Below are 24,669 nucleotides of genomic sequence, written 5' to 3'. Positions count from 1 at the left end.
AAACAAACAGGTTTACTCTAAATTGATGTTTAACAGAAAAAAAGTTTTTATGTTTTTTCCCTAAAGTGTATGTAAATATCTGGTTTCAACTGTGAATATACTGCTGTTTATTGAAATTCCTCTTGTTTTGCATAGAAAAATACTGAACAACATACAAAGCATAATATTGTGGTGGACCACTAGAGGGCTCCACTCACACCCAGTGTTACCTCGGACAGGGGGCCCCAGTTTGTTTCTGAGCTTTGGTCTGCTATGGCTGACGGCCTGGGGGTCAAGGTCCAGCATACCACCCGCAAGCTAACGGGATGCGCGAGCGGTTTCACCGGTCACTTAAGGTCACTCCGGGCTTCCTTAACAGATGGCGACTGGGTTGACCGTCTTCTGTGGGTTTTGGTGGAATTGCGGTTAAAGAAGACCTCAGGGTTTCCCCAGCTGAACTGGTCCTCGGCCAACCCCTCCGGGTCCCAAGGGAATTCTTACCTGAGAGCCCCCCCCGTGTTTCGATACCAGGCACGATGCCCATAGGACTCCGCTGCGTCCACCATATGATGGGTTGCCCTCTGTCAGTTCCCCACCCCCCCGGTTCAGCCGTTCCGGCCGTTTGCTTAAGCCCCGGGTCCTGGACTAGTTCTGCTGGGTGTTCGGTGGGGGCATGTATGGTGGACCACTAGAGGGCTCCACTCACACCCAGTATTAACGAAGTGTGTTCCTGTGTTTTGTGGCGCGATATGTGCAGTTGATGTTGGAGAGGAATAAAGAAGGAGTGAGAACTGAGAGCTCTGTGTCGTTGATGCTTACCTCCACAATATATAAAATAACATCTACCTGAGATTTTTCTTTGAAAGAAGCCCCTTATTGTTGTGTTCATCAGTACATAACTGAAACCAATTTAAAGTGCTTTATTCAGCCGCGGAGGGTAACAACTGGAAATATGAAATAAAAACACATGTAAGCTAAGACTCTCTAAAAAAGACAGCATTGTTGTTGTTCGGCTTTTCATTTTGCCATTTGTTGATTCACTCGAAGAGCAAGTAACGTAATATGGGCCAAGTGATCCGTTTGATATAAATCTTTTGTGATACACCGTCATATTTACATTATTTGTACAGTACGAATGATTTGCTTTGGTACCTGGTCAAAGCTCTCCTCTGTCTGCAGCCAAAGGCTGTCCAAATTCATAGGCTGTGTTCCAATTAACGCTTGTCGTGTCCAAATTCATGGGCTGCATCCTCCTGAGGCCGCATTTGCAGACCGATTACGTCACAGCGACGCGCCGAAGGCTGTCCAAATTTGTAGACTCCTCCGAATGCAGCCGACAAATGCGTCCTCCTTTTCCCCGAATTTGAAGGACGTGTGTGTCCTGGGGGACCAATATTGTTTATATTGGTCCCCCAGGTGTTGAACGAATATATAAGTCACTTAGACAACCTAAAAATGTTATTGTTTGTCTTTTTTCAGTGTTTTATTTGTTCGTGAGTAAACCGGTTTGGCTGAGATTAAAGTTATTAGATTAAATTAAATAAAATAAAACTTTATTAATCCCCCGGGTGGATTCCTCCTTGGTTTTTTCACCGCTGAATAAACGTCAAACAGAAAACTGATTAAACAGAAATGTGAGACGGTTGAGAATTTACGCCAGTGTCCTGTTATATTTAAGATAGCAACCCAGTCAACACACATATGTGGGGCCCAAATAGGGAGCAGCAGGGCTAATATTTGGGGCCCACTTGGGAAACCCAACTGGGGTCCAGCTAATTTTGTCCTCAGTTTCCATGGTGGCCCCAAATGTGTTTTCCTAGATGGGTTTATGCTGGGTCCCAGATAAGCCCCAAATCAGGCCCAGTCAAAAAAAATATGTGGGGCCCAGATGGGTAAAAGCAGATCTGATATTTGGGGCCCACTTGGGTTACCCACCTAGGACCCAGCTAATTTTGTCCTCAGTTTCCATGGTGGCCCCAAATGTGTTTGCCCAGATGGATTATTGATGGGACCCGGATGGGCCCCAAATCAGGCCCAGCCAACAAATGAGTATGGGGCCCAGATGGGTAGAAGCGGGTCTGATGGTTGGGGCCCACTTGGGTTACCCACCTGGCACCCAGCTACTTTTGTCCTCAGTTTCCATGATGGCCCCAAATGTGTTTTCCCAGATGGGTTAATGATGGGTCCCAAATCAGCCCCAGACAATAAATGAGTATGGGGCCCAGATGGATAGAAGCAGGTCTGATACTTGGGGCCCACTTGGGTTACCAACCTGAGACCCAGCTATTTTTGTCGTCAGTTTCCATGGTGGCCCCAAGTGTGTTTGCCCAGATGGAATTTTGGATAATGTAAGTAAGCTATAATTTAAATCACCTGTACAACAAAGCCAGTTTATCTTTTTTATTAATACTGATTACTATGAAATTTTAAAACAGTATGCTTTTTTATATAATACATTTTTTGTTTGGAGAACAAGTTGACAAAAATGTCCACAGTATACACAAAACAATAACAAATAAATGTTATACAGTTTAAAGGAAAAACAAATGCAGCAAACCACAGCTTCTCACTCATTCACCAATCCATTGGTCCTGAAAGAAATAAAAAAAAATAAAAAATTAGTGCATTTTCACAAACAAAATCAGATTTGCGATAGTACTGAAGTTGTTTTGGAGGTTGTGCTGTTCAAGTTGTTTGACCTCCTACATTGAACTCTTTGAAGACCATGAGTATTCATGGAAACAGAAAAGCTATTTACAAAATGATTTACCAAGTAGGCACTCAAAAATTAAATTAATGTGAAACATTTTACCTTAAAACATTTAAGACAAATGTTTAAAAGATGTCTACATAGTTACAATGATAACTGGTGTTGTGGGCTGTCTCAGTGATTGGCACAGAGCTTAGAACAGGCAAGTGGTTAACCAGTTTTTTGCATGGTACAGCACCTCATAATGAACACAAAACAAAATAGTAAAATGTAACAAGGGCTACATCTACCAAGGAGAAAACAGATTCCACTTCTTGAGGTGTGTGCCAGGCGGGCGCCAATAATTTTCATGTAGGGCTGCCACGATTTGTCGACTAGTCACGATTACGTCGACTATCAAAATCGTCGACGACTGATTTAATAGTCGACGCGTCGTTTGAAGCTTTGTAAGATCACAAAAGACGCAGGAATAAGTGGCAGGATTTAAGAGTGTAATAACGGACTGAAACAGAAGATGGCAGCATTGCATGTACAAGGATGCCAGCTACCGTTAAACCCCGAAGAAGAAGAAGAAGAAGCAGCTGTGTCCCAGAATTCATAGCGCGGCCCAGCGCAGTTTCCAACAATGGCGGCAGCTAGTTAGTTTTAATGTTACTCTTATTATTCTTTCTGGGTCACAAAATAAACGTTTAACATATTCTCAGGCGAGAATGTAGCTGTGTAAACCTCAAATATCTGCTCAGTTTATCAGGACACCACATATTTTCAAAAGCGCTCCGACGTTTTCGGAGACATCTGTTACCCACTAGCTCGTTAGCGAGCCGGGGGCTAGGCTCACTAGCGCCGTGAGAACACCGGACTCCCCGCAAATCGTTTTCAAACCCACCGCTGTCTTTCGCTACTCAGGTTAAATATATATGAGTCACTTAGATAACTTAAAATGTTATTGTTTGGCTTTTTTTTTAGTATTTTATTTGTTCCTGAGTAAATCAGTTTGTCTGAGATTAAAGTTATAGTTTTTACACAGTTGAATAAACGTCAAGCAGACAGCTGATTATCAGAAGTGTGAGATGCTCCAGAACTCCGGTGTCCTGTTATATTTTAGATAGCAAGGAGTTTATTAAACTTCACCGAAACAATCTGCAAATTTCATTAAAATTTAATAAACTATCATCTTGTCTTTATTTTTAGTTAGCACAGACCTTAAACACTTAAAGCTGTAAGCTAATGATAGTTATATAAGAGCAGATGCTGCTGGTGCAATAAGCTGTTGTTTTACGTCCAATGGATGATGATCTGATTAGTCGAATAATCGCAAAAATAATCGGTGACTAGTGGACTATCAAAATAATCGTTTGTGGCAGCCCTATTTTCATGTAAATCAAAAATAGGGCCATCAGATAAATCAGTGTGTTACTAATTACACTGGAAAAAATAGAGGCTGGCTCTGGAGTTCCTGGAGCTTATTCACATTCTGTGAGCAACCAAAAAACTGTTTAGTGAGAGACTTCTTCAAGTATGCTACAAGCCAGAAAGAAACGTGGTCATTCCTGCCAGCAGCCACCAACCTCCAGAACAACATGAGCTGATGGTTTCATCTCCACAATTTGTACAGTCTATCTAAACCACGTGTCAAAGTCAAGGCCTGCGGGCCACATCCGGCCCGGCATACATTTATATCCGGCCCGCAAGATCATTTTATATAGATGTACTATTATTGTTATGCATGGCCCGGCGATATGAGGCGCTAATAATATACAAACTACAGATCCCATAATGCACCGCTGAAGCCTCCTTGCTGACCGCTAGGCTAACTGGGAACATTCCCGCGTCAATCAAGTCAAACTTCTGTTATTGCGAAGCTAGCCGCTCACAATGGTGGAGAGAAAAGTTGTTTCTGAATGACTGCAGCTGTAGTGAGCATCCGTTATTCAAACATCAACAAAATATCTTACAACTAATGAACTTACCATATAGCACTTCAAAAACTTTAAGCCCTCGAAATTCCCGCTTTGCATGGCACCCAACGAAGTTATATTGCCTGGAAAGAGCATTGTCCATAATGAAGGCCATCATTCTTCTTGTGGCTTCATCAACAGTGCTCCCTCTGATCTCTGCCACAACAGCAACCTTAGGACACGCAAGGACAATAATTTTACTGACAGTAGTACCATCAGTCACACCTAAAAGAAAGCAAGCACAGCTACACAGTAATTAGGCTCTATAATATTGATGCTAATTGACTGAGAAAGAGTTAGGTGTCAAAGTCAAACACTGTCTGATGTGAATGCAAAGAGCTAAATGATTCACCAAAAGTAATTTCTTAAGTTTTGGGTTTGGCATGGCACAACTTATAACTAGGTAATGTTTGGAGAAGTTATTTTATTAACAAAAATAGCAACTTTTGTTCAGCTCTCCTTCCACTCCTTCATTGCACTGACCATGTTCGAACAAACAGCAACTTTCCTTGATCATAACTGCTAGCATGAAACACAGACTGATTGAGGCATTAATCATTGAATATTGTTATTACATCATTATTATTTACCACTTCTTTTAGGAAGACAGGGTCTGCCAGTTTTTGCTCCAGTGCTGCCACATCTGCTACTGTCCGGATGGGAAATACAGCACCCTCGGGTAATACTGCAGCAACTGGTCCATCACGTTGTGTAAGGAGAGACTGTAGCATTCGACTGTGGACCCTCTGAGTGTCCTTAATGTCTTCCAGGAGGGTTAGAACACGTACAAACATGCTCGTATTGGTGGCTTGTAGAAGTTGTCTTGGAACTGGTTGTGAAACCACAGGTGAAGGAGTTGAGGGTTGTAGCGGCTGAACAAATGGATGAGTGATGTTCAGGAAGTGAGTTTCACTTGAATGTCTATTCTCCATTGCTGATGGTGGTGAGGTCTCTGGCTGTTCCGCAGTGTTGTCCCAATCCTCATCAGAGCTCGACGGGATCACTGGCCTTAAAACAAACAAACAAACAAAATACAACAAACATACACACACAAATAAATAATAATCCAAACACATAATTTAGGGTACTGGTTAGTCCTACAAACTAAAAACATTAATGTATATAATGGCATCAAAAAAAAGTCTAAAACAGATTTTTAAAAGTCAACAAATTATAAAGCGCTATTTTGAAATCATATCTGAACCTGATGAGCAGCAAGGCAAGTGTCTGCTAAAGAAACTGTCAGGTTTTTTTTTTCTTATAATCTCAATAAATTTTTGCTTTTAAGGTGTTTTCAACACAATTACCTCCTTTTCCGCTTCCCTTTCCCAATCTGCTTCCAGAATCCAAATAAATTCCACCAAGGAAGGTTTCTAATTTTTGCTTTTAAGGTGTTTTCAACACAATTACCTCCTTTTCCGCTTCCCTTTCCCAATCTGCTTCCAGAATCCAAATAAATTCCACCAAGGAAGGTTTCTAATGGGAAGCAGGAAATGCTGTCTAAAGGGCCAAACTTCCGTACATCTTGAGCTAGGTGTATTAAAGAATGTATATTATAACCAACAAAGTCAAGACCATAAATCAAAGCAAAATCTTTCACAAACTGCTTCAAAACATCCTCTGCATAATCACAGTCAGTTATCAATATACAAATCAGGACTTAGATGAATTCTTGTAGATACAGATAACAGTATAAAGTATCTATACATTTGGCTTGGTATATTATTCAGTAGAACTGGGCTTGTGTAAAGCAAAACTTGTCTCAATTCAGTTGCTTTCTACGTGCTAATTTCAATGAGAGACCTTGGTTTCCTTGCAAAACTTTAAGGAAGATATTGCCTGACAGAAACCATGAATGCTGAAATCAGTTAGAATTTGCATAGACTGTCTGCATTTTCGGGGACTTTTTAACCAAAGATAAATAAGCTTGCGCATTACCCCCATATCCCACACCCAGCTCGTTCAAAGTGACACCCCAACCTGGTGCTCTTTGCTGGCCATAGCACAAAGTTTCATCAGTCCTTTAGTCAACAGAAATTTCATGATAACATAATCTTTAGCATGTTCATCGCAATCGTAGTGCTCTTCCTCAAGTGTTTTATTCTCAAAAGAATCAGAGTACAATATTAAGTCCTGATGATGCTCTGACTCATTTTACTGTGAAACGAAACTAAAATGTTCAACAACTTTCTGAGCTCTTTGTCCTCTGAGATTGCTCCATTGCTTTCTGAAAGACAGCTCACAGATTCTGAAGCTCCAGGTTTCATCACTCTCCAATCAAAATTCAAAATTAACTGAACCAGCAGCAAAAGAAGATCCAAACTACGCTTCACATTTGATAAATACTGATAAGGTTTCCGAAAGAGACTCAGGCGCAGGCCAGGGTTTTCCTTTAAGCGAAGGACAGTGCGTTTATTTACAGTGAACACATACACCAAGTGGCTATATACAACGTGCAGGGGAAACGGGTCCGGGTCGCCAGGGTCCGTGGGAAACAGGGTTGGGAGAAGGGTGTTCCACACTTTCTGTACAAAAACGTTCCCCCTCAATCACTCCTCTCCGCATCGGGTTCCAAAAATGATCTACACACAAAACGTCTGGTTAGCAGGATAATTATAAGAAATTCTCAAGGTACAGGTTAGCAGAAACACAAGTCTAACTGACACTGATAGCTCAACGATCCAGCGAAGACTAGTGCAGACTCGCCATCTAAGTAGTGCAGTAATCAGCTGGGATCAGCGGCCGGTGTGGTGATGAGCAGGTGTGTGGGCCAGCAGCGGGAGCCCGCAGTGAGCATCGCCGTGGCGAGAGAGAGAGAGAGTGAGCGAGAGGGCGAGAGAGCAAACAAACCACAAACATATTGCCCCATAGAGGATTGACCAGCGGGGCACAGGGACCATGACAGTACCCCCCCCTCAACGGGAGCCCCCCGGCGACCCACCAGGCTTACCAGGATGAGACAGATGGAAGGCCCGCAGCATACGCTCGTCCAGGACAGCGGCCCGCGGAACCCAGGACCGCTCCTCAATGCCATAGCCCTCCCAGTCCACAAGGTACTGGAAGCCACGCCCGCGGCGGCGAGAGTCCATAATCCGCGTGATGGAATAGGCGGGCAAGCCGTCCACAAGCCGGGCGGGCGGAGGGGGCCTGGAAGGAGGGCACAGGTCGCGCAGGCGGAGACGTACTCCCGAGCGTCCTTAGTCAGAGAAGGCCACCAGAAGCAGCGCTGGAGGAAGTTGATAGTGCGGTGGACCCCTGGGTGGCACGTAAAGCGGGCAGTGTGGGCCCATTGAAGTACTTGAGAACGTACTGATTGAGGGACGTAGAGCCGTTGGGCTGGCCCACCTCCCGGATCCGGTTCCGACACCTGAGCCTCCCGAATGGCTGCTTCGATCCCCCAGGAGATGGTGCCCACGACACAGGTGGCGGGGAGAACGGGAGCGGGCTCAGTGGCGTCCTCCGAGACTGAGAACTGACGGGACAGGGCGTCGGGTTTGACATTCTGGGAACCGGGTCTGTAAGAGATGGAGAAGTGGAAACGGGTGAAAAACAGGGCCCACCTGGCCTGTCGGGCGTTGAGCCTCTTAGCTGATTGCAGGTATGCCAGGTTCTTGTGGTCTGTCCAGACGAGGAAAGGCTGAGCCGTGCCTCCAACCAGTGCCGCCACTCCTCCAGGGCTAGTTTTATCGCCAGCAGTTCCCGATCCCCGACATCATAGTTTCTCTCTGCAGGGGACAGACGGCGGGAGAAGAAGGCACAAGGGTGGAGCTTACCGTCCTTTCGTTGCGACAGAACCGCTCCAACCCCTGAGTCGGACGCGTCGACCTCGACCACAAATGGCTGCATGAGGTCGGGTTGGATCAGGATGGGGGCTGAGGCGAATCGTTTCTTCAGTTCTTGGAAAGCTACCTGAGCTTCTTTGTTCAACTGAAAAGGAAGCTTGGGAGAGGTTAGCTGGGTCAGCGGCAAGGCAACTCGGCTGAAGTCCCGAATGAACCGCCGGTAAAAGTTGGCAAACCCAAGGAAACGTTGCAGTTGGTGCCTATTAGGAGGTTCCGGCCACTCAACAACGGCTTTTACCTTCACAGGGTCCGGGCGGAGATTTCCTTGGTCGATTATGTACCCCAGGAATGCGACGGTGGAGATGTGGAACTCACACTTTTCTCCTTTGACGAACAATCGGTTTTCGAGGAGTCGTTGCAGGACCTGTCTGACATGGGTCTCGTGCTCGGATTGGTTTCTGGAAAAGATCAGGATGTCATCTAGATAGACAAAAACAAAACGGTTAATGAAGTCTCTGAGCACGTCATTCACCAGGGCTTGGAACACCGCAGGGGCGTTAGTGAGACCAAAGGGCATGACAAGGTACTCGAAGTGGCCGAGGTGGGTGTTGAAGGCGGTCTTCCACTCATCGCCCTCACGGATGCGAACCAGATGGTATGCGTTTCGCAAATCCAGTTTGGTGAAAACAGTAGCCCCCTGGAGGAGCTCGAAGGCCGAACTGAGGAGCGGCAGAGGGTATTTATTTTTTACTGTGATGTTGTTTAATCCGCGATAGTCGATGCATGGCCGGAGGGTTTTATCCTTCTTTTCGACAAAGAAGAAGCCTGCCGCGACTGGAGAGGTGGAGGCCCGAATGAGGCCGGCAGCCAGGGATTCCGTGATGTACTTGTCCATAGCGTCTCGTTCTGGAAGTGAGATGCTATATAGCCGACTGGTGGGTAAAGGAGCTCCCGGGAGCAGTTCGATAGCACAGTCATAGGGCCTATGCGGAGGAAGTGACTGGGCGCGGGCCTTTTGAAACACCTCAGCTAGGTCGTGATAAACAGAGGGCACATTAGTTAAATCAGCTGATTTCAATTCCCCAGGAGAGGGCGTTTCAGTGCTTGGAGGCGAGGCAGCTTTAAGGCAGGTCATGTGGCAGTCCTCCCCCCACCCAGTGACACGCCCCTTTAGCCAATCTATGTGAGGGTTGTGCTGCTGTAGCGAAGGATGGCCGAGAACTAGTGGAGTGCGAGTTGCTTTAAACACCAAAAAACAGATTTCTTCAGAATGATTGCCAGAGAGGGTGAGCTCGACAGGCTCCGTCACCAGAGTGATGTCTGGAAGGCGTTGACCTGACAACGCCGTAACACGTAAGGCATGAGGCAGGGGTTCCAATAGTAACCCAAGTTGCCGGGCTAACTGACAGTCAATAAAGTTTTGTTCCGCCCCAGAGTCGATCAACACCGATAGGGAGCGGCTCTTAGAGTGAATGGAAAGCGTGGCCGGTAGTGTTAAACGGGGAGGAGCTTCTTCCTGGCTCAGCTCGCCCACCAGTACTCCTACCATCACTGGCGGGCGCGCCCTTTTGCCCGCGAAGGGCAGGTAGCCACAACATGTCCCCTGTGACCACAATAGAGGCACTCACCGGCCGTAATCCTGCGCTGACGCTCCGCCGCGGTGAGATGGGAGCCGCCCAGCTGCATGGGTTCCTCTCCATCCCCGCTCTCGTGAGTCCGGGAGGGGCCGGCATCCGCCATGGCGCCGGTGCCAGAGACTCCCCCAGCCTCATGGAAGTTGTAGTTCCGCTGCGACCGGCGAGCCCGTAGCCGCTCATCCACCTTAATGCACAGGGACATTAGCTCATTAAAGGAGGCAGGGAGATCACGCATGATTAGCTCGTCCCTTAATTCTTCTCTGATATTGTTCAGCAACGTGCTCCGTAGCGCCTCCTGATTCCACCCTGCCTCTTCTGCCAGAATCCAGAAGTCGATAGAGTATTCAGACATGCTTCTCCTACCTTGTTTGAAGTTGAGGAGACGGAGAGCAGCGGCCTCTGCCCCGGTGCCTGGGTTAAACACACTCTTAAATTTGGAGAGAAAGTCAGCGTAGGTGATGACAGGATCAGAGTTTAACACAACCTGGGCCCACTTTAGTGCACGGCCCCTCAGAAGTTGAACTAAATAAGTGATCTTCGCCCCATCGTTGCTATGAAAACGCTGCAGCTCGCGAAACGTCAGAGACACCTGAGCCAAAAATCCGGCACATTTGTCAGACTCACCCGAGAATGGTTCCAGTGTGGGTAAAGGTCCGTCAGTCGGCGTACCGACCCGCGGTGAGCTACCTGACGCTACGGCGGGCGGTGCCGCCTGGGGAGCCGGGCTGGGTGGCTGGGGATTCCCTGGTTGCGCATTTCCCTCCAGCGGTATTAACTGCGCCACCGCCAGGGTCAATGCGGCGACATCCTGCCGTAGCTGCCCGAGCATTTGTTCATGGCGGGCCAGCGCGGCTTCCTGGGCGGCCAGAGCCCGGCCCACGGGGTCCTGTCCTGCTGAGTCCATAATGGCTGGATCGTTCTGATAAGGTTTCCGAAAGAGACTCAGGCGCAGGCCAGGGTTTTCCTTTAAGCGAAGGACAGTGCGTTTATTTACAGTGAACACATACACCAAGTGGCTATATACAACGTGCAGGGGAAACAGGTCCGGGTCGCCAGGGTCCGTGGGAAACAGGGTTGGGAGAAGGGTGTTCCACACTTTCTGTACAAAAACGTTCCCCCTCAATCACTCCTCTCCGCATCGGGTTCCAAAAATGATCTACACACAAAACGTCGGGTTAGCAGGATAATTATAAGAAATTCTCAAGGTACAGGTCAGCAGAAACACAAGTCTAACTGACACTGATAGCTCAACGATCCAGCGAAGACTAGTGCAGACTCGCCATCTAAGTAGTGCAGTAATCAGCTGGGATCAGCGGCCGGTGTGGTGATGAGCAGGTGTGTGGGCCAGCAGCGGGAGCCCGCAGTGAGCATCGCCGTGGCGAGAGAGAGAGAGAGTGAGAGAGAGAGGGCGAGAGAGCAAACAAACCACAAACATATTGCCCCATAGAGGATTGACCAGCGGGGCACAGGGACCATGACAAATACTGTCATTAATTCCCTCTTCCTGTCTTGTTTCCACCACGATTGAAAAAAAGACAAAAAAAACCAAAACAAAACATCATACTTCTTGCACAGCTCTCTCGTAGTATACTTCAAGAAAAGTTTCCCCATCTGAAATATGTTTTCCACATTATTCCCTTGCTTATTATACATCAGTGTACAGTTGTGCTTAGCGCTGTTGTCAGTTGTTTTTTGTGCCAAATTGCAAAAAACTCACCTTGTTCACTAATAAAACCTCTAAAAAAAATTTCTGTAACTTTGCTCTGCTTTACTTCAGCAGCAGCATCAGGTAATGTTCATATATTGATTCATGGTTTTCTTCAGTTTTTGTTCAACTGCAGAATATTTCTAAGGCTATCTGATTTAAAAAGCCACTCTAGGAAAATCTCCTTTTTTCTGTGTTTTATCCTCAGTTACTTTGGCATAAAGACATCTGCTGTGATGCTTACACCAGCCTTAAAAGCTGTTGTATTACAATAAAAGACCCTGACATCACTTTATAAAGTAACAATTCTAATTGTTACAAACTCAAAAAAAGATTCCTACTAGTATATTTCTGGCATGCATCAAATTTTAAATAGAAATGAATTTTGAAATATACACTGTTCTTATGTCAAAGTCTGTAAAAATAAAGAAAGAAAGAAATCACACATAACCCTTGCTACTATTCACTCCACTGTCCAACAGCAAAATCAAACCAATATACAGATATTAATAACATATTATTGTAATAGTGTGACTATGCAATTTATAAGTAGCCATAGTCATAATCAAAACAACAAACATCTCAAGTTTTGAGATAATTGCAAACCCTCCTGGCCAATAACCACACAAGCTGTCCATGCAGGAAGGCTGATAAAGGAGCATGCACAAAATTCAAACAAATTTAAGCCATAATGAAACAAATTAAAATAACAGCGCGCATGCACAAATAAGGCATCAGACAAACACTTAAAGATCACAGATCTTTAGGACCACATCCAAAGAGCAATTGCTTTTCTTTTTTATAAATAAATAAATGTGTAGATTCTAGCCAAATATACATTACAAAAAGGAAAAAAGGAGGGCCACAGCAATCATAGTAAAAGGAGTTGGCACTGTGGCCCTAACAAGACCGACCAGTTCTGCTTAAATAATCAGTTTCCCTCATGTACAGAGCTTGCACAACAGTAAGAGGCAGATTCTTGAGTCAGTACAGTATTTCTGATGAAGTTCTCACTAAAACAACTACACATATAAAGTTGCATACTAAAGTGTGTATAAAAAAAAAACCCCAAACAAATCAAGAATACCTATATTTTCTTTTTTGCTTTTTCTGGAAAAATGAGAACAATGGCAAGAAAAATGATGATTATGTCTTCTACAGAAATAGAGTGCTCACTGATCTGCCTCTCTGACTGCTGTGCATGCTCCTGACACAGGGGCAAAAGCTGGGGACTAGTTGCTCATGGCCATGGCCTACCCTCCTCACTTAGCCGTGAGGAATGAAGCTAATGGACTACTTGCACTAACACTTCCGCGTTCTATGTAGTCCTGCTCCAGTGCTTCCGGTGCGGTTAAACCATGGCGACGTTCTACACTCGATGCCTACAAGAGCTCCCAAAATTGAACATCACCGATGTTCATCGGATTTGCAGAGTGACGACGACCCCCGCCAGCAAATTAGATAAAGGATTTAAGTTATATGCTGCATCATATATACACAACTACGAAGGTAAGAAAACGTAAATTAACCGACAAAGAAACGCTAGCTAACGTCAAATGCAAACGCTACGTTACTCCGCTATGTCCTTCATTTGATGTCAGTTCTCTACATTACATGTTTTCTTAAACGGTGTTTTATGTCGTCCTAAACTATAGTTGAGGTTTTCTTAACTAATGTCACTTTTGTTGTTAGACACTGTTATATTAGCGTTAGGTAGTTGGCTAACTATGGAGGTAGTTAACTACCTAATGCTACTCTTGCTAAGTGTAAAATATATATGTTTAAGACATGCTGAAATGAGTAATACAGAAATAATGCTAATGGTACTTGTATCTTTATTCAGTGTCCAATAAAGACAGGTTGTCAGGGGAGGTCGGTGTGAGAGCCCTGTGCTACAGGTCGATGAGGAAGAGTGAGGCACCACACAGACTAAGTGTAGGCAGGAAGCTGTGTAAAGTTGTTAATCCCCGTTCTGTGGGGTTCAGTTCATTTAAGCATTAGTTAAGTTCATTCCTAAAGGCCCATCAACTTGAATGTTTTCCTTGTCTCCCTGCTTTATCACTCCTAATTTGACTAGTCAGATAGTTAAATCAACGTGTGTTTGGGTGATCAGAAACATTTGACAACAAGTTAATACTGCAAATATACACAATCTAAGTTATTACAGTTATCAAGCATGGTTAAGTTGTTTTAATAGGGAGAGAAGGAAACACTAAGCATTCAGGAGGGTACGTAACCATAACACTGAACTATGTTCCTGTTCGGCTCTTCCATGAAGATGTTACATTTTTAATTTTCGTTCTTTCTTCTTAGATTAAGCTTCTGGATTCATCGCCGGTGATACTGACACATAGCCAGTGCTCCTGTGTGGCAGGCGCTGTTATGTGCAATCACACAGTGGCATTGCTCTTCCAAACAGCACACTACTCACAACTCAGAGTGCCGGTTGTCCCCCCTGTGCATAGCTGCACGGAATCTGAACAGCAATGGCACAAGCCACGGACAGTGGTAATTTAAATGAGGTTAAAGTTTTTGAATTAGTCCATGTTTACATATGAACAGCAACACCATCCATAGTAAATGTGTCTTCTGTTAGGGTGTGAGGCCAGGACCCATCAACTCCATGATCCTCACTAAGCCAGTACCAAATAGGATGGCCCAGACTGGAGTACGGTAATTACATTTGTAAAATTTGGTTTCATGTGTTACAAATGTATGTTGCTATTTTTTTCATACATACATGTGTCAGAATAGGTATTAATTTACATACAACATTACACTTTCTGAAGACGGCTAACTCAGTCATGTACATATACATCCCAGTCTCTAACTTATGCACCACTGTTTTACACCTTTTAGTTTTTAGTTTAGTTGTTGTTCAGTATAATAACCTTCTCCCTTACATTATTGTCATTGATGTTTTCTTTAGGAGTGGCTTCTACAGAGGCATGGTGGGTCCGTTACCAGATCCCTGCTTGTTCAGAATAACGGAGGCATATGCAAAATTTAATATTGAGGACAGGCCACTTGTGACCACAATGAACATGAGACCTGACAAGCCCCTTGTGGAAAGTGCCTTTGGGCTGGTGCAGGAGGGCAGTGTTCTGTCATATCAGCAGCCGGTTTTGACAACCCGGTACATCACACTACACCGCGATGCACCACCAACACCGCACTTGCCTCTGGAGGGGTATGACATCTTGCCATCAGATTGTGTGTTTGTGTGCTCAGAAGAAGAGCTTCTGCATCTGAAAAGCTTGTCTGTAACTCTGGAAATGGCTCACAAAATAGAGGAAGCTACACGTGAGCAAAGCTCTTCGTCTGAGTGGCATCAGCTCCGCAGGCCCAGAGTGACTGCCTCTAGGTTTCGGGAGGTGTGTCACGTCAGAGGCCAGAGCTCGGCCGAGTCACTAGCAGAGCGTATATTGAAGGGAACAAGGCAGACAGCAGACATGAGGAGAGGAACTGAGATGGAGCCTGCAATAGCAGCAGAGTATAGTAGGCTAATGAATGTTAACTACTCACCCTGTGGTCTGGTCATTCACCCCATTGCCCCCTGGCTTGCTGCATCTCCTGATGGTGTTGTTTTTGACCCCAATGAATACCCCCAGTTTGGCTTCGTCGAATTCAAATGTCCCAATGTACAAAACTTTATTGACTGCAAATATGTGCAGATGGAATGTGGTACCCCTAAACTAAAAAAGAGCCACGCATATTACTGGCAAGTGCAAGGACAACTGCTCATCAGTGGGATGCAGTGGTGTGACTTTGTTGTGTGGGCACAAGAGGACTACCTAGTGCAAAGAATATACATGGATATAGATGTGCACAATGCAATCAGAGAAAAGGCAGACTATTTCTTTTTTTACATATATATGCCAAGATACCCGTGTTTGAAAAAATGAACAGTGAAAACAGCAAAAAGAAAAACAGATCCTTCAGGCTGGCTGGAACAAAATAACTGATGTTTTATTTTCAATATATTTCATGAATTCTTTTGTTGTTACATGTTACTTTTATGTGACATCAATAAACTGTTATTTAAGCAATGGCATCAATTTAATTTTTAAAAACACACATTAAAACATTGAATTTGTGCAGAACTTATTTACATGGTAAGTATTTAAAACTCCATGCCTAGCATACTGATATACATTTAGACAATAACACAACTGAACTGTAGAAAATGACAAATGGTATTTTTGATGTTACAAAAGTTCAATGTCACTTATGGTTTTAAAACGATTTAGTGATTTACTTTATAATTTTGATAAATAGTTTTGTTGAATCTGAATAGTAATAATAGTAGTATAATTAAACAGTATTATTAACATTAAACATTTGCAATGAATTTGAATTATCAATAACTGAAACTCAACTATCGGCACTCAAGTACCACTTCTGTAATCAAGTATTGTCAGCTGAGAAGGAAGAAATTCAACTGTAGTGGCCTCAGCTGCAGGTCATTTTCCATAAGTTACTTGTACTGGCACTGGTGTCTTGGGAAAAATCCATCTTGTCTCACTTAACCCATTTTTTAACTAATGCTGTGTTCTGGTAATTTGACAGCATACATGCCACTGCAAACAGTTGGTTGATATTATAAACATGTGACATGGTAATGATGCTATCAAAAAGTTTGTTCTGTTTGATCCTCCTAATGACTCGCTCCACATGTACCCTGAGTCTGGCTATGGCCTGCGTCTCCTTAACCTGGTATGCTGGCATCTGCTTCTGCTTAGATAGAAAAGGTGGGCAGTACACTTTGCATTTACAACAATCAGTGATTAGGAAGCCCTTATCTACCATCACTGCCATGTCTTCAGTCAACTTCTCAGCAATGCCTGATTGTTTGAATAGTTCCTTGTCACTAACCGAACCAGCATACAGATTAGAGATGAATGTCACTGGACCATGTGGAGCTATGCCAACCAGGGCTTTCATCGTACAGTGGGATTTGTACGAAGAGTACATTTCACTTTGGAGAAGTGGTGAGGATGGTGTCTGACACCTCAGCTCTGTACAGTCAAGGATCATCTGGGTGTCTGAGAAATCTTTGAATTCCTCAGGGAGGTAAGCTTGCACTTCTTCACGTGTAAGCCAGATGCACTGAGACCCCAGTGCAGTGGCAAGAAAATTTGTCCATGTTGCAATAATGCGGCTCACTGTGGACTGGTGTATGTTAAATCGGTGTGCCAGGTCCCTCTCCTTCAAACCAACTGACAGGAAAACCAGGAAAAGAAAAAACTCATCAATTGGCTGTAGCAGCTGCCTCTGGAAGGTGAAAACAAAAGGGAAAATGTTACTCCTTAAGCTATGAACTAGTAAAATTATTCTTTTCTTGGCTAAATGTTTTGTAATGGTTAGGCATACCATACTGTACCATGGGGTAAACAATGAGGTGCTGTAGTGCACAGGTGTATGTATGTAAAGGATACTGAGTCTAGCATACATACACCTGTGTATGTATGCTACTGTACATAAAGTAATGTTATTGTACATAAATACAATAACATTACACCTCTAGTTCTAACTACCAACAAACCCATAACCTACTGTTGATGTGCGTGCAGGTGTCAACACTTCTTCGTTCCGATTGGCAGCTGACTTGGCTCTTGAAACCCGGATCATTTTATAGATGCAAGGCTCAATCAAAACCCAGAATGCCATCAAATGATCATAGCACACGGCCATAAACAACCAGAAGAGTCTGTTCAGTGACAGGTTGCTTCTCCCCAAGACAAGAACTAACAGACTTAAAAACTCCTTTGTCCCACACGCCATCAGACTGTTTAACTCCTCTCTGGAGGGGAGAGGGAGGGGAAACAGGAGGACAAAGGAGGGGGGAACAATACTTTTTGTAAATAGTCAACAGTGCAATAGACTCAATACTTGAAATGTGCAATTCACTTGTATTTTTATTTTTTATTCCTATTTATTCTATTTATCCCCTTTGTATATTTTATTTATATTTGTCTCTGTATTTATATATGTGTGTGTGTGTGTGTGTGTGTGTGTGTGTGTGTGTGTGTGTGTATATATATATATATATATAACAGTTCTGTAACTGTAACTTTGGTCGTTGCTGTGCTTTTTTTGGAAGTCGAATTTCCCAGAGGAACCCACCCGAGGGATTAATAAAGTTCTATCTTATCTTATCTTATCTTATCTTATCTTATCTTATCTTATCTTATCTTAGCTTGGAAATCTATTCACGAGAGAGACATACATCATGTCAATCATTAATTAACATTACACACTGACATAAAAATAATGTGAACTGTGACAAATATGCTAATGGAATGCTGTATAAAATAGTCTGATTAAGAGTATTTGGTGTTGTATTTTACCTGTAGCATTAGGATATTGTTTAAATACTAAAGCATCTACATAAAACATACAATCAGCAGAGAAAAAGTAAATTTCTATTTTGTTTTCATTAAGACTGGAAAAACTTTCGAAATTTAACTGATGGTGACCTTGGTATATTTTAAACAGTTAGCTTGAATAGAACTTAGATGTACCTGGTATAGAATCGGATGTCAGTGTCGGAGCCAGCAAAACGCTGTAACCCAAATTCTCGCTGGACACGTAACTCCTGTATTTCCTTCCTCAGAGTCTCCACGTCTTCGGACAGGTCTTCTGCAGCTGATGCAGATATGTCCAATGCAGATGGCTCAGGGACTGAGCAGTAGTCATGATCTCTTGTAAGACTGTGCTCTTCTTGATCGTCAGGAGGAACTAGTTCAGGGCGTCGCTCCATTCTCTCCCAAACACTACGCCGCGGTGGTTCAACTTTATAGCCATTCCACTCAAAAAGTGTTGGTACGGCACCTTTAATAAGCCGCCTTCGACCATCGAGGGTTGTTGGCTCTATGAGTTGATCACTGGCAAAGTGTCTGCAGCAGACCCTGGTGTGAGAGGTAATCGTGAAATGATCCCGGCGTATATTTACCAGCCATTGTCTTCTCAAGTCGGAATGGGTCGGAAAGGCATGAAAACTTAGTATGCCGTTAAATTTGGCTGAAGCTGAACAAAGTGGGACACAGCAATGCTCGGAGTATTTCTTCTCCTGTTTTTGAAAATGTTCTGTTTTAAATACTTTCCTTTTTATACTCATTCTGAAGCGACATTAGCATAGCTACCGATAGATAAGCAAACGTACCGGAAACGCACAAGCGGTACTATTTGGAAACGGAAATACGTCACATGCCTTAGTGCAAGTAGTCTATAAAGACAACACCAAAGCAATTTTGGTTGCTCTGATAGTGAAAATACCCTCCCATATTCCTCCTAAAAAACTAGAACTTTGTTAAATTGGTCTAATACAGTCCTTTATTAATACTAATCATAGAGAAAAACCAAGATAATGTTTAAGTACAACTTGATGTTAAGTACACGCAGTAATTAATTTTGGTGCTAGTTAAGCAGTATACAGGACACCAGAAAATGCTTTCAAACTGAAAATTGGCTAAATCCAACATTACCTAAAAATTTAAACTAGCTTAGCCTTGCCTGAGTGCTAGGAAAAAGTTCGCCAGCACTTGTGCCATACATTACTTTGCAGCATCATAACTTTGTAAACATTTCATTTATACTTAGGGATTCAAATTAAGTCAAAAAGTTCTTACCGTTAGTGCAGAAAATAAGTCCGTAGCTCAAAGATGAACTTAATCCAAAAATTGCCAGCTTAACTGTCAGCTTTGTCCAAGGGCGCGAAATGAAGAATGTTCCAGAATGGGGGGACGAGTTTGAGAAAACCTCGTGATATTTCATGAAATAACGCGAGATTTCGAAAAGCACTCCTACATGGAGTGAAATTTTTTTCCCACTCAAATGTAAAACCATTTGTTTTATTTTATTAAGCGTCTTACAATTTTAAGTCACATCTGTTCTTTGTGTTTCACTTATATTAATATATTTTATATGTATATTTTGTTATTAATTAAATATACATATGCTGCCTCTGGCATAATTTATTATCAGTTATTTCATCTTAATTCATTTTTATACTTACACATGACTAATAATTATACTTAACTAAGATCGTTAAACTCAGTTGCCTGTTCATGCAACTTCCCATATGTTACCCATATGGTGCCCATAGAACCTAGCCCATCTGGGCTGGCTCAAGTGGGTCCTACTTGGCTAACCCAGGTGGGTCCCAGATTGGATGCCCATTGTAAGCCCATCCCCACTTGGAACCCCCATAGCCCATGTGGGGCCCACATACTGGTGTTTACTGGGAAGGAGCAGACGGTCGAGTTTATTAAACTCCACCGAGACAGCGGTGACGCCAATCAGAAGGCTAGACCGTCCAATTTCTAGTGGTGTGCAGATCGATATTGAAATATCGATTCTTCCGATCCCAGTAATTTATGTTCTAGAATCGATTCTCACATTAAAATATAGATATTTTAGTACTTTGGGGTAAATTTGTAGTTTTTCATTAACAGGAACACAGTGGAAAGAAACTATATCATTTGGATTGTCTAAATTGGAAGAAACTACTTCCTCTTACGCCTTTCATAGTCATATGCGAAATACGGCTGTATAAATGTGTCACAACCCCTGGCCAGTGTTGCCAACTCCTCCGTAAGGAAAATCACTAAAAGTCTCTAGAAGTCACTAAACAACGTCATCGCCTAATTTGCATAATTGGTCATGCTAATATCATTGTAACCCATGTTGTAGGAGAGAAAAAAAGAAGAGAAATAAAGTGAGTAAAAAAACGTCCTAAATGCATTTAGAATTTATTTAGAATTACAAATGTATATATTTTTTTAGCGATTATTGTTTTTGTTTTTTTTATGTCACAATTCCAACCTTATTCCTTTATCTGCGCTTGGACCGGCAAAAGTGACCCAAAATAGGCACTCTGGTGGAGTTACTTTGTGTGTGTGTGTGTGTGTGTGTTTAAGTAGTTTTAAACCTTGTGATCCACAAAACAACATAACAGTAAAAGAAGAACTGATTGCGTTACAGTCAGTGCGGGAGCAGAGGCTTCACTCATACGCGATTCATTTGCAGTTTGGATGCATAGGTGGGAACATCTCCTGCCCTGATAGCAGCACCCGTGAGCGCTTTGGCATGGGCGAGGTGCCCACAGCAGCACCCGCTGCTTGTTGAGAAGAGCGATACGTGCTTTCACATCAAAAAGTTGTCATAAATAAGTCTTCAATAACACCAGAAAAAGTCACGAGATTTGTCTCTAGTCATTTTTTAGAATAAAAGTTGCTAAGGGGCTCTGAAAACTCGCTAAATATAGTGACAAAGTCACTAAGTTGGCAACACTGCACCTGGCGTGCGCACTCACAACAATGGCTGAGCGTAAACAAAGTCATGTGCGGACATATTTTACCTCCACAAACAGCCAAGACGCGGTTGGCAATACATGTGGCAAGACAGTGAGGTGTCGTGACAACACCACTAACCTCGTCAAACACCTCAGAGTAAATCATATCAAATCAAATCAAATCAAATCAAATCACTTTTTATTGTCACATCACATGTGCAGGCACACTGGCACAGCACATGCGAGTGAAATTCTTGTGTGCGAGCCCCACAAGCAACAGAGATGTGCAAACACAACAACACAAACGAGCAAAATACAAGAATACAAATACAATGAGCTTATGTTGAGGCAAACTGAAGAGGAGGAGAGGGACAGGTGCTGCTAGGGCGAGACAGACGTCTCTCACGGAGTCCTTTAGTGCTGCAGGCAGGCAACATGCTCAAATAGCACACAACTTCAGGTTTTTTATTTCTATATGATGAACTCTGCATCATTAAGCAATAAGAACAAGTAGTCTGATGTACTGTAATCATTGTGAAGCTATATTGTTATATTATTATTACAATTACATAATGCAATTCTGGATTTTACTTGGTATCGGATCGGAAAGGAAATCAGTGGTATCGCACATCACTACCAATTTCCCCAGCCGTTTACTTCCGGCCTACCCGACCATCTGAGGACCCAACCCACGTAGACCGCGAAGGCCGGGTCCTCAGGAGGATGCAGCCAGGGGCTGTGTCCCAATTCAGGGTCTGCAGCCTTAAAGGCCGCATTTTAAGGCCGATTACGTCACAGCGACGTGACGAAGGCTGTCCCAATTCAAAGGCTGCTCGAAATGCGGCCCTCAAATGCGTCCTTCATTTCCCTGAATTTTAAGGATGTGGCAGTGTACACTTCATGGCCCAACATATCCCAGACTTCATAGCGCGGCAGTGGGTGTGGATAATTTTGCTCCAAAAAAAACAAAACGGTGGAAGCAGACCGGCCAAAGAGTAAGCTCTTAAAAGTAAGTACTGAATATTATGTAACTTATTTATGTGCAAATGTTTAATAATGAAGAACATTAAAATATTACTGTTGGCCACATGTCGGCAAAGTTATGTGACATTAGTGATGTTTGTACTTTCAGCGTTTACTTGGTTTTAAAGCCTTTACTTTAAAATATACGCCGTTCAATAGTCGACCTTAATCTTACAGAGGATTTTATGGATAATTATCAGACAGTCATATATCCACAAACACAACAAGCTGAAAGTCAGTGATGCTGCTTGGTTTGCAGTTCTGAATATGACGGCACAAGCAAGATTCACTGCACTGTTAATGTTAGCTATTGTCACAGTTTGCCGAGGCAAACTGCGTGGATTGTGAAGAGTGGACCCAGGTGCAGACATTTTAAAACTCAAAGTTAACTGATGATGAGCTGTTTATTAAGGCAGACAGAACAGTACAAAATAAAAGGGCAAAAACAATGTAAACTAAGCAATAACCTAAACTGGGTAAACTAGAAAGGAAGCACGAACTTTGAAAAACCCTGGCAAACAGAAAAACAAACAAAACTCTAAACATGGCAATGATGATGAGCATGCATATGCATATATATATATATATGCATATATATATATATATATATATATATATATATATATATATATATATATATATATATATATATATATATATATATATATATATATATATATATATATATATATATATATATATATGTGCGGTATTGACCCAGGCACATGGGTCAATACCTGAGCGGGACACAGAAAGGAATTGGCAAGAATACCAGAGGTGCAAAACACCAGCTACTGGTAGACAGAACAATCAGCCGAGATTGCAAGACCAGACTGACCAACCTGTGAACAGCCTGGATTGATTACAAGAAGGCCTATGACTCAATGCCCCACAGCTGGATACTGGAATGCCTAGAATTGTACAAGATCAATGGGACCCTAAGAGCCTTCATCAGGAACTCAATGGGGATGTGGCGTACAACACTAGAGGCCAACTCCAAGCCCATAGCACAAGTTACCATCAAGTGCGGGATCTACCAAGGAGATGCTCTGTCCCCACTGCTGTTCTGCATAGGCCTGAACCCCCTCAGTGAGATCATTAACAAGACTGGCTACGGATACCGACTACGGAACGGAGCAGTTGTCAGCCACCTCCTGTACATGGATGACATCAAGCTGTATGCCAAGAGTGAACGAGACATCGATTCACTGATCCACACTACCAGGCTATACAGCAATGACATTGGAATGTCGTTCGGACTGGAGAAGTGTAGTCGGATGGTAACAAAGAGAGGGAAGGTAGTCAGAACTGAGGGGATTGAACTACCAGAAGGCAACATTGCAGACATAGAGGACAGTTACAAGTACCTGGGGATCCCGCAGGCAAATGGGAACCATGAAGAGGCCGCTAGAAAGGCTGCAACCACCAAGTACCTGCAGAGGGTCAGGCAAGTCCTGAGGAGTCAGCTGAATGGTAAGAACAAGATCCGGGCCATCAACACATACGCCCTGCCCGTGATCAGGTACCCTGCTGGGGTAATAAGCTGGCCAAAGGAGGAGATAGAAGCCACTGACATAAAGACAAGAAAGCTCCTTACCATGCATGGAGGGTTTCACCCCAAGTCCAGCACCCTGAGGCTGTACGCTAAGCGGAAGGAAGGGGGCCGGGGACTGGTGAGTGTCAGCACCACAGTCCAGGATGAGACAAGGAACATCCAAGAATACATTGGGAAGATGGCCCCAACTGACCGAGTGCTCAGTGAATACCTCAGGCAGCAGAAACCCAAGAAAGAGGATGGAGACGAGGAACCATCATGGAAGGACAGGCCCCTGCACGGTATGTACCACCGGCAGATAGAGGAGGTGGCTGATATCCAGAAATCCTACCAGTGGCTGGACAAAGCTGGACTGAAAGACAGCACAGAGGCACTAATCATGGCAGCACAAGAACAAGCTCTGAGCACAAGATCCATAGAGGCTGGGGTCTATCACACCAGGCAAGACCCCAGGTGCAGGCTGTGTAAAGATGCCCCAGAGACAATCCAGCACATAACAGCAGGGTGCAAGATGCTAGCAGGCAAGGCATACATGGAACGCCATAACCAAGTAGCCGGCATAGTGTACAGGAACATCTGTGCTGAGTACAACCTGGAAGTCCCGAGGTCAAAATGGGAGATGCCCCCAAGGGTGGTGGAGAATGACCGAGCTAAGATCCTGTGGGACTTCCAGATACAGACGGACAAAATGGTGGTGGCTAACCAACCGGACATAGTGGTGGTAGACAAACAGAAGAAGGCGGCCGTAGTGATCGATGTAGCGGTTCCGAATGACAGCAATATCAGGAAGAAGGAACACGAGAAGCTGGAGAAATACCAAGGGCTCAGAGAAGAGCTCGAGAGGATGTGGAGGGTGAAGGTAACGGTGGTCCCCGTGGTAATCGGAGCACTAGGTGCGGTGACTCCCAAGCTAGGCGAGTGGCTCCAGCAGATCCCGGGAACAACATCGGAAATCTCTGTCCAGAAGAGCGCAGTCCTGGGAACAGCTAAGATACTGCGCAGGACCCTCAAGCTCCCAGGCCTCT

At 43.8% G+C, this 24,669-nt stretch overlaps 3 protein-coding genes across 5 annotated transcripts; 1 reads left to right on the top strand and 2 right to left on the bottom strand.

Moving 5' to 3' along the window:
• Positions 1-2,365: 2,365 nt before the first annotated feature.
• On the bottom strand, positions 2,366-19,708 carry LOC146692637 (uncharacterized). Of its 2 annotated transcripts, none has more exons than XM_085432789.1 (4): positions 19,403-19,708; positions 5,238-5,655; positions 4,660-4,819; positions 2,366-2,570 (listed from the first exon to the last, which is right to left on the bottom strand). In XM_085432789.1, the coding sequence occupies exons 2-4, from the start codon at positions 5,577-5,579 to the stop codon at positions 2,554-2,556; spliced, it is 519 nt and encodes a 172-aa protein (XP_085288915.1). In that variant the 5' UTR covers positions 5,580-5,655; positions 19,403-19,708; the 3' UTR covers positions 2,366-2,553. The 2 variants fall into 2 exon arrangements, with proteins under 2 accessions (XP_085288915.1, XP_085288916.1); XM_085432790.1 differs by lacking the exon at positions 19,403-19,708 and adding an exon at positions 5,955-6,018.
• LOC146692639 (uncharacterized) lies at positions 13,088-15,820 on the top strand. 2 transcript variants are annotated; one of them, XM_085432776.1, is made up of 5 exons: positions 13,088-13,280; positions 13,615-13,706; positions 14,085-14,279; positions 14,368-14,444; positions 14,701-15,820. In XM_085432776.1, the coding sequence occupies exons 1-5, from the start codon at positions 13,130-13,132 to the stop codon at positions 15,674-15,676; spliced, it is 1,491 nt and encodes a 496-aa protein (XP_085288902.1). In that variant the 5' UTR covers positions 13,088-13,129; the 3' UTR covers positions 15,677-15,820. The 2 variants fall into 2 exon arrangements, with proteins under 2 accessions (XP_085288902.1, XP_085288903.1); XM_085432777.1 differs by lacking the exon at positions 13,615-13,706 and having other exon boundaries at positions 13,218-13,280.
• LOC146692638 (uncharacterized) lies at positions 16,179-18,973 on the bottom strand. Its single transcript, XM_085432796.1, has 4 exons — positions 18,296-18,973; positions 17,972-17,979; positions 17,328-17,455; positions 16,179-17,045 (listed from the first exon to the last, which is right to left on the bottom strand). The coding sequence occupies exons 1-4, from the start codon at positions 18,889-18,891 to the stop codon at positions 16,293-16,295; spliced, it is 1,485 nt and encodes a 494-aa protein (XP_085288922.1). The 5' UTR covers positions 18,892-18,973; the 3' UTR covers positions 16,179-16,292.
• Positions 19,709-24,669: the final 4,961 nt, after the last annotated feature.

Source organism: Copadichromis virginalis, linkage group LG15 (assembly GCF_057382275.1).
Source record: "Copadichromis virginalis isolate Kocher_CV1m ecotype Utaka linkage group LG15, C_Virginalis_male_GT1.1, whole genome shotgun sequence".
Taxonomy (NCBI): domain Eukaryota; kingdom Metazoa; phylum Chordata; class Actinopteri; order Cichliformes; family Cichlidae; genus Copadichromis; species Copadichromis virginalis.
Note: the sequence above shows the minus strand (reverse complement) of the source record. Positions and strands in the feature narration are given on the sequence as shown.

Bases quoted from the DNA above. Each gene is read 5' to 3' on its own strand.
- LOC146692637 (XM_085432789.1), bottom strand. From the start codon at position 5,579: ATGGAGAATAGACATTCAAGTGAAACTCACTTCCTGAACATCACTCAT. The intron at 4,820-5,237 runs GTAAATAATAAT...GCGTGTCCTAAG, and splicing joins CTGTCTTCCTAAAAGAAGTG to GTTGCTGTTGTGGCAGAGAT.
- LOC146692639 (XM_085432776.1), top strand. From the start codon at position 13,130: ATGGCGACGTTCTACACTCGATGCCTACAAGAGCTCCCAAAATTGAAC. The intron at 13,281-13,614 runs GTAAGAAAACGT...ATCTTTATTCAG, and splicing joins ATATATACACAACTACGAAG to TGTCCAATAAAGACAGGTTG. The intron at 14,280-14,367 runs GTAATTTAAATG...GTCTTCTGTTAG, and splicing joins GGCACAAGCCACGGACAGTG to GGTGTGAGGCCAGGACCCAT.
- LOC146692638 (XM_085432796.1), bottom strand. From the start codon at position 18,891: ATGAGTATAAAAAGGAAAGTATTTAAAACAGAACATTTTCAAAAACAG. The intron at 17,046-17,327 runs GTAGGTTATGGG...TTCACCTTCCAG, and splicing joins CACCTGCACGCACATCAACA to AGGCAGCTGCTACAGCCAAT.